The following is a 9,772-nucleotide window of genomic DNA, read 5'->3' on the forward strand; positions in this document are numbered from 1 at the left end:
GACACTAATGCTCAAATTAGTCATAGCTTCATAGTTTACTCTACTATGTTAAGTATTCGGATATGTCGAAGAATCTTTAGCTTAATTCACTTATCATGTCCTTCTGTATAATATATATACAAGTTACGATGAAATTTTTTTAATTATAAAAACTTAAAAGTAAAAAATTATAAAATTTTAAAGATTAAAAGGATAATTAAATCTTTAATTATAATGTAAATTATTGATGTGAAATTACAATTTGAATGAAGAACAACGGGCACCTAAATAAGTATATATATATATATAAGTTTTATCTTTTACGGTGAACAAATCAGAATTATAATTTTACTTCTATTTTGACTTTTATGATATAAAATTTTACTTCATGAATGACCAACAAAAACACCTATAAACTTTAACTAAAATTTACCCTTCTATAATGTCTAAACCGTTGGAGCTGAATATAACAATTAATATTTTTATTCAAATTCAACGGTAATACATAAAGAATCCATGTTAGAATTGTTGATATGTGCCCTGGAATCAAATTCCAACCCCTAAAATTATGATGAGAAATTAAACAAGTTGAAACAACTTTTTCGTACTTTTGCCTTCAACGTAGTTTTGTAACTGATTTTGGTAGAATTGAGAAAAAAAAATAGATAGAAAAAATACTTACACTTTGTTCGGTAGAGTTAAAATAGATCAGAGAAAGAAAAAATAGAAAGAAAGAGAAGAAAAAAAAAGTGAATATGTGACAAAGGAATAACAATGAGAGACGAGAAAAATAAAAATGGTTGCGAGCTTTGTACTTTTTATTTTATTTATTTCTCTACAAATTGAGAAAAATGAATAGTGTGTCATTGCATTTTTAACAAAGAGTGAAAAGTGAGTACTATAAATAGAAGCAAAGTTAAGTATTTATGTTTGTCGATCTCAAATACAAGTAAATATTGATTAATTTTGCTCCATTTAATATTGACATTTTAAAAATATTTATTCATTTAACTGAGGTAGTTCTTTAACGATCATTTTTATTCTTAACATTAAATTCCAAATAATGATAATTTAAGAAATCAGATTAATTTTTATATGAGTTATCTGTTATGAAGAGGATAAAGACATGTTTACTCCTATAATATATTTATTTAATCTAAAATAAAGAGAATAAATATGTATTTTACTTTACAGTGAGTCTTACAATAAGTTTTTACTTTATTCTCCCACAAACTCGTGGCACATGTGAGTTTTTTTAGGGTTTAGGTTTAGTTTTTTTTTTATAGTGTGTCTCACTAAACTATTCTTCTCTCTTTTTTGAGAAAATTCATTTTCTCTCTTGCTTCTTTCTCACATACTTCTGTCTTTCTAAAATCATGTTAAACAAATACTATAAGAGTTACAAACATATTATATATATATATATATATATATATATATATATATATATATATATAATGATGACATTGATAAATATTTTTTTCATTACATCAAAAAATGTAAGAGTTATAAATTATATGTGAGTATGTTTCGGATTTTTTTCGATGATAGAGATTTTAGATTTTGTTTAATTCTATATCTAATCCATTTTTGATTTATTGTAATTATTTATATATTTAAAATTATTATTATTAAAATAAATTATCAATAAATAAAAATAATTTTATAATACTATATAATTTTTTTATTATAAATCTAAAATATAATTTATATATTTAAATATAATATTATTTATAAACATAATATTTTAGTTTTTTCATTTTATATAATGATATTTTTAATATTTTATTTTCTTTGTTTTAGACTTTTAGTTATTTTTTAATTTTCTTAATTTAGTCAATTTTTATTTAAAGGATAGTTCTAGTTTCTTTTGTTACATTTATAACGACATGAATCAAAATTAAGTAAAATGAGTTATCAGGACAAAATTGTTTTTTATTTAAAAACTAAAAGTAAAACCTCTTCTTTTATAAGATAAAAAAGTTATTTAACTTATATAAGTATATTTTTTAATATGTAAAAATAAAAGTTAACACACACACATATATATATATATACATATATATATATATATTATAATTTCTTACTATTAAGTTGACCTATTTAATTTATATATAAATATTATTTAAAAAAAACTCTAATTTCTTACTATTAGGTTGACCTATTTAATTTGTATATAAATGTTATTTTTAAAAAATTACTGTCATCAATAATGATTAATGAGATTGAGCATAAGGTCATCAAATCAAATATATATTTTTTACAAAAATCAAAATTTTCTTCAGTACTATAGAGATTAATTAATTAATAGTTATTAAATTTGAATTACATTCTCAGATCTTGAATATATTTAAAATTGGATATTGCAATTTTTTTCTTTTAAAAAAATATGTTGACCGACAAGGACCTCGTAAAAAGAGCTTTTTATCCATCCTCTTGAAATCTTGCACATTGCACACACGTTTTTGTCGTGACCGACTCACACCAAATTACGACCAAGCATGTGCATCGTTTTCGTATCTCGACAAATATAATTTTAATTTAACGTGAATTATCAAAATACATTGGGTAAAATTAGTTTTCACAGTATACACTATGCTTGGTTTAAATTTACAATAAACAAAATTATTTCAGGTAAGATAAAAATAATAGTAAATAACCAACAAGTTGTCTTTTTTATTAGTAAAAATCAGAAGGATAAAAGTAATGAAATTAGTTTAAATGTTAATTTATCTTTCTTACCTCTTATAATTTTCTATATTCATTTTTTTAAACTCTTGATGGAATCATGCGCTAAAATAAACAGGTCACAGTGATTCCTACCATGTTTCTCACGTGTTATTAGGGAAATGGTTTTTCACGCGTCGATAAATGTATATATGTTTGCAATCATATTACATCTTCTCCATTTTTTCTCTCTTAATTTCTTATTAATTTTTTTTTTATAATTTTGAACATATAAATGATATTAAACATTAACATTTTTTATGATTAATATTTAATATCATTTATACGTTTAAAATTATATAAATAAACAATAAATAAATAAAATAAGAGTTGGGATTATCTTCAATAACTCCTCAACATCCATTCACTTCAATGCAATTAATAATAACTTAGAACCACCTTCATGAAATTTTAATATAATTCTTTGACTATATTTGACTTGGTAATAAAAAAATCTACGTAAATTTTAAGTTTGAGCTTTGTAGTTGTCATTAAAAATTAAAATTAATCGTTATGGTTGTAATTTTTGTTGATAAAAGAATATTAAAAATTAGATCTAAAAATAATTTTGATTCAAGGTAATTTAATTAATATACATGTTAACTATATTTTGTTATTAATTTTTCTTATTGTTAATTTGTTTTTAAAACAAAAGTATCTATATATGCTTGTATTGATTAATGTTATATTTCTTTACTTGTGAAATAGAGTAGATATTTTTAGTTGGATTGAATGAATTTGAAAAGTAAAAAATTATCTAATTTTTATCACATCTATTTACTTATTTCACCATTTAATTAGTTTGATTTAAAAGTTATATTCTATATTGTAACACTATTGATTTTGTGATGTAATAGTTTTATTGTATGAGTATTGTTATGGGTAACTTTGTTTAGGATCTTAGGAGTCAAGGGACTTTGAAGGGTCAAGTTGGTTTTTAGGTTAGTTGAACCGGAAATAAGTTAGGTTAACTCAGAAAAAAAAATATAAGGATTTTCTTTATAAGTAAATTTATAACTCGAGTTTTCAGAAAATTTTAGAGTGGTTAGAGAGAAATTCTCTAAATCAAAATCTTTTTTTCTTTATTTGTACATTATATGTATATGGCTCATGAGCATTTTATTTTCAATTGTTTATTTTCTACCTTGTATGGATATAACTTAAATGATTGCTTACATAATTGTTGCATAATAATCTTAAAATGTGCTTATTTGTTTAAAGAATTCCAAATGTCTTGAGGTGAAATACGTTGTTTTAATGGATAATTTATAAATAAATTGAAATTAATTATTTGTAAAATTTTTTAAAATAATATAATTTCAAATTTTTAAAAAAAAGTAAAATTTTTTAATTTCTCATAATTTTTTAATTTCACTTATATATGTTATCTCATCTCTACTCTCTTCGTATTTTTAATTATTGAATAATTAAAATTTTTTAAATTCATTAAATAGTTTATAATATTAACTTTAAAAATTATTAAATATTTATAATTTAGCTAATATTTATTTTTATAAAATTTAATTTAAAAATCTCAACATATAAAAATATTTTTAAAATCAATTTTATCACAGTGAAATCAAATTACCATATTCAAGTCAAGAATTTTAAATTTAAGAATTTTGAATTGTCTTATTCAAATAAAATATTTTAAGAATGATAAAAAATTAAAATCAAAGTAATTCAAATGTCAAAAATCTCAAAATCCTTGAATTTGTAAAATTCTTCATCTAAATACACCATATATTTGTTATTTACTATTTTCCACTACATAATAATTGAACTATAATAAATGTGGTGACCTAGTTGATTGTAATAAATATTATTTAATTAAATGATTTTATTTTTATTCCTATTTTTAACTTATATTTGACTAAAATGTTAATAAATAATGAGAGATAAAATAAACACAATTAAAATATAAAAATATTTCATGTATTAGTTATTATATAAGTTTATACTTATTTTCCAATTCTACCCTTTAGTTAACTACTTTAAAGAAAATATAAAACTAAGAAAAATTGTTCATTAATTAATGGTTAAAAAAATTTAATTTCTATCATAGATACAAAGTGCCTTTTATCTTACTAATCTATACATCTATACATATTATAAAGGGGATACCGAGACATGTAACCGTTTTTGGTCTCCATTTTTAGTAGACCATTATACCCCTCAAATGTAAAAAAAAAAAATATATCTTCTCTAAATAACTATATGCAACCTTCTTATAATATGTTATGTGTGTATAATTATTAGAAGCACGAAGTGCCTCGACCCTCTAAAGAGAATATATTTTAATAACTACCTTTTATAGTTTCTACTTTTTTTTAGATATTATTAATCTTAAATTAATATTACACGTTTTAACAACTTTTTTTAAATGTCCTTAAAAATAAATATACAAAAGAACAACTACTAGTATAACTAACAGCAGTACAACTCTTTAAATATAAAATATTAAAAATAAGTCTTTACAACTTGATAAATATATTTATATGTCATAATTTAATAGTTTTTTTTATCAGCTAAAAGAAATGTATTAAGGAGGCACTAGGGGTGTCAAACCCAAATACAAGAATGTTGAGAAATAAGAAAGAAGTTACAAATAGTCTTATATATATTATAAATAAGTTTGAATTATGTGATAAATATTAGGATTGTCATAAAAGTAAAAATAAAAAAACAAAGGCATATTTCATCATGAACAAGGAAAAAGTAAGTGAACACTCGAAAACAATAGTGCAATAATGGCAATGACGTTGCTCCCTTGTGTATATGACCATCCTAATTGACATTACTGTTAGGATGCAATCAAAGTCCCACATCGTTTAAACAAGAGGATGGTCATGGGTTTATATACACACACTTGTCTTCATTGGAAGAGAAGTCTTTTGGGTGATGTCCAAAAGCAAAACCGTGAGGGCTTGGTCCAAAAGCGGACAATATCTCACCAAAACCGTGTCCCGCCCTCATGATGGAGCGACAGTGCAAGCACTCTGAGCGTGAGTGAGCTTTGTAGGAAAATCCTAAAAGTTTAGACCTAAAACGAATAATATCTCACCAATATAAAGATACTCCACCACCTTGTTTGTCATGAACTAAGTTCAAGATAAAGGAATATATATATCATCAACGATAAAGAAGTAAGTAAACCCTTAAAATCAATATAGCGACAATGGCAATGACGTGGCTCCGTTTTGTATATGGCAATCCTAATTGCCATTATTTTTTGCCAAAACAAGGGGTGAATGTCAGTATAATATATTTATATATATAATTTTAATAATACATGTATTTTCTATAAAAGATAAATTTATTCCAGTAAGATAAAGTTTTTCCTTTGAACATTTAATGTAATTAAATATCTAACACAGGTAATGAATCTAAGATTTTGTGTCAGTAGAACTTAAAACAATTTATTATTATTTTATTTTATTGATTCAATCACACAAATGTAAGTACACACGATGAATATAAAAATCCAACCAATTAAATATTACTTAGTTCTGATTTCTTTCTCTACCACACACATACACTTTTATTTCTTACAATTTTTTTTCTTCCTCTATCCCATTTAATTTCTTTGTTATTTTCATGATATCAAACAGACCCTAATCATCAAAAAGTGTTTGGGACTTAAATTTTTATCTTAAATTTTTATCCAATGTGTTTGGGACTTTGGGTGAACCCTGGAAGGTTCAAGGCCCTCTGGAATAGTTTATCCGGAATCCCCACTCCCCCTGACGAGTCTTGTCTGTGGATTCAGACTTTCAGACCATCTTTTCAGAATTTGTCCAAACCACAGAAAAACCAAACGTTCCCTACTTTTCCCGCTATACCAATTTTGCCCCTCACCATCAAAAATTTCAAAATTCAAAACTCCACTTTCAAAGGGCAACTCCGTCCTACAAAAAACGAAACACCCCGTTCCCACCTTTTGTTATTGGAAACTCACTTGAAAGTTGAAACACTGTCTATAAATAAATCTAAGATAAAACCCTTCCCAACACAACACAACACAACACAGTTTCATTCTTTTACTACTAAGGTACTACCCCAAGCCATGGCTCACTCACTCTTCCTATACTCATTCCTCATCCTGGCTGTCACCACCCTCTCCTCACCCACCGGTGCTCTTATCCTAACCCTCGTCAACAACTGCAACTACACCGTGTGGCCGGCCATCCAGCCCAACGCCGGCCACCCCAACCTGGGCGGCGGCGGCTTCACCCTCCACACGCTCACCCACCTCTCCATCCCCGTCCCGGACGCCCACTGGTCCGGCCGCGTCTGGGCCCGCACCGCCTGCGCCTACTCCGGCACCGCCTTCTCCTGCGCCACGGGCGACTGCGGCGGCCGCCTCCAGTGCAACGGCGCCGGAGGCTCCGCCCCCGCCACCCTGGCCCAGCTGGAGGTCCACCACGGCAACGGCGACTTCGCCTCCTACGGCGTGAGCCTCGTGGACGGCTTCAACGTCCCCATGACGGTGACTCCGCACGAGGGCCGAGGCGTGTGCCCCGTCGTGGGCTGCCGCGCCGACCTCCTCGCCACGTGTCCGGCCGTGCTCCAGCACCGCGTCCCCGCCGCCCACGGCCCCGTGGTGGCGTGCAAGAGCGGCTGCGAGGCCTTCCACACGGACGAGTTGTGCTGTCGGAACCACTTCAACAGCGCCCACACGTGTAAGGGCTCTGTTTACTCCTCCTTCTTCAAGCACGCGTGTCCCTCCACCTTTACCTTCGCCCATGACACGCCTTCGCTCATGCACCAGTGCTCCTCCCCCCGCGAGCTCAAGGTTATCTTTTGCCATTGAGCACTCTGTTAGGGTTCTGAGTCATTCTTCAGTGACTCGCCTTTTCTCTTTCCAATAACATTTTCCTTCCACACTCCAAAAAAACAAAAAAAACATGTTCTGTCTTTGTGTGTTGTGTCGTGTGACTCACTAGCTTGGAAAACCCAAAATGTAATTTTTAAATTATCTTCTTCGTATTCCTAGTTCTGTCTTTCTTTGTTTGGAATTTCGTGTGAAAAATCACGTTTTTGACACGTGACCAAACACGGAGCATGGTGAATGATGTTTATCGATTTAGAAAAGAAAGGGACCAATCCTGCTGCATTGGCTCCTATCTCGAGAATTCGGTTCTTTATAATAATCGAGTGCTGTACTGCGCATGACACGTGATTTCGGTCTTTTTTACTTTTACTCGTAGTAGTAGTACTGTATATGATAAAAATATTACGTGTTGAAAATAAAGTATTCAGAGGACGGTAATTTTATCATTTGTCTATAAATGAGAAAATTTGAAAAAGTGAACACCAAGTTTGTTTTACAAATAGGGGTATTCGTGCTTTACGAGTTAATGAGATCAGATTAAGAAAGCTGAGTGGCATTTTTATTTCTTGATCTTTGCGGAAAGGCAAGGGGCATCGTCGGCAGTCAGCAATCTGTTCAATGCACGCGTTTCCAATGCTCGTGTGGGCTACCAGCTAGGACATGCTATTTTTGTATTGACCGATAGATTTAGTTAAAATGACTGTGAATTAATATCAGCTACGTAATTAATATTAATATATAGAGATGATTTGGAAGTGTTGGATTTAACTGGATTATGTTTATTAATGTACCGTTGAGGAAGTGAATGTACAGGCATAATCGCATTAGATTGTTATTTGTTCTTGTTCCCTTTTAATTGTTTTTGCTGCTGCAGTCCAAGCTGGATTGTTGATAACTTGTTACCTTAAAAGAAAAAGTTACAAATTATACTATATTGTAATATACATAGTTAATTTTTAAATGTTGAATATAATAGTAATGTAATGTTTCGTATTTCGGGAGCGTGGCCAAACGGCTAGTTAAATTAAACTTATGTACAAAATGAAGATGCGGACAGAATAAATAAACAACATACTCAGGAACTTTTTTAGTGCAGCCTAGCAACTTTACTGAAAGCAAAAACTTGGTTTCTTCGCCCACGAATTCAACCTACTATTAAGTTTGGCAAAAAGTATTGCCAGTATAGAACTTTGTCGGAAGTGCTTTGCATAAAGAACTTTGAAATGTGGTGAATGTTATGTTAATGTGTAGTATTAACTTCTTCTCATGACCCTTATCTCGAACACATTGCGTGAATGCGTCAAGACTAGTCTGTTAGATTTTTATACTAGTGTGATTGACCTAGAGATATAATTCTAATGATCCATGAGGCTGTTTAAGGAGATCAACCTAAAATAAATCGACTCTGTAGAAATCAGCTCAATAAAAATCGGCTTGAAAACTTAGAGAATACGTTATCAAAATAGTTAATTTTGAAGTGACTGATTTAATTGTATCAAATTACAAATTATATATCACATCGAGTGAACATTAGCGTGAGATTGGTCTTGTTTCAATCTAATTAATAAGTGTTGCGTGAGATTGTTCTTGGTCGTGGTTTAATTAATAATTTTGGTATAAGTCGTGTGACAATAGATATTTACGGTACTAGAAAAAATTATGCTACCAAATCTTAGCAGATTGTCTTGTCTTTAAGGTACTTGTCATTTCTAAAAAAGATGCAGATTATATATATCAGAATATACTTACTTAATTTTGAAATGTCGATTGCAGACAGTATAAATAATGATATTTAGGAGTTTTTTTTTAATGTAAAGTAGCAACTTTACTAAAAGCAAAAATTGGTTTCATCGCCCATGTATTTATCCTATTAAGTTTGGCAAAAAGTATTATAAAACTTAAACTGAATTTATCCTATTAAGTTTGGCAAAAAGTATTATAAAACTTAAACTGAAGTACCTTTTGCATGAAGAACTTTAACAAATATTTGCAGTAGCTCGACTTGAGAAAATTAGTACAAAAATTTATAGGGCCATGAATATCAAGTAGGAGATATTGGTTAAGAATGAAATTAAATTAAGTAATTTTTATTTTAAAAAAATATTATCAAGACATTGTTAAAAATTATCATTTACTATTCTTTAAATAAACACAAATTATCAAATGATCTACCAAATAATATTTATTTACGGTATAGTATTGATAAATTAATACCAATAATATTATTAATAT

At 28.8% G+C, this 9,772-nt stretch overlaps 1 protein-coding gene across 1 annotated transcript; it reads left to right on the plus strand.

Annotated features, from left to right (window-relative positions):
• Nucleotides 1-6,688: 6,688 nt before the first annotated feature.
• LOC109798754 (Pathogenesis-related thaumatin superfamily protein) lies at nucleotides 6,689-7,888 on the plus strand. Its single transcript, XM_020359140.3, has one exon. The coding sequence runs from the start codon at nucleotides 6,773-6,775 to the stop codon at nucleotides 7,517-7,519; it is 747 nt and encodes a 248-aa protein (XP_020214729.1). The 5' UTR covers nucleotides 6,689-6,772; the 3' UTR covers nucleotides 7,520-7,888.
• Nucleotides 7,889-9,772: the final 1,884 nt, after the last annotated feature.

This window comes from Cajanus cajan, chromosome 8 (assembly GCF_000230855.2).
Source record: "Cajanus cajan strain Asha chromosome 8, NIPB_CcT2T_4, whole genome shotgun sequence".
Taxonomy (NCBI): domain Eukaryota; kingdom Viridiplantae; phylum Streptophyta; class Magnoliopsida; order Fabales; family Fabaceae; genus Cajanus; species Cajanus cajan.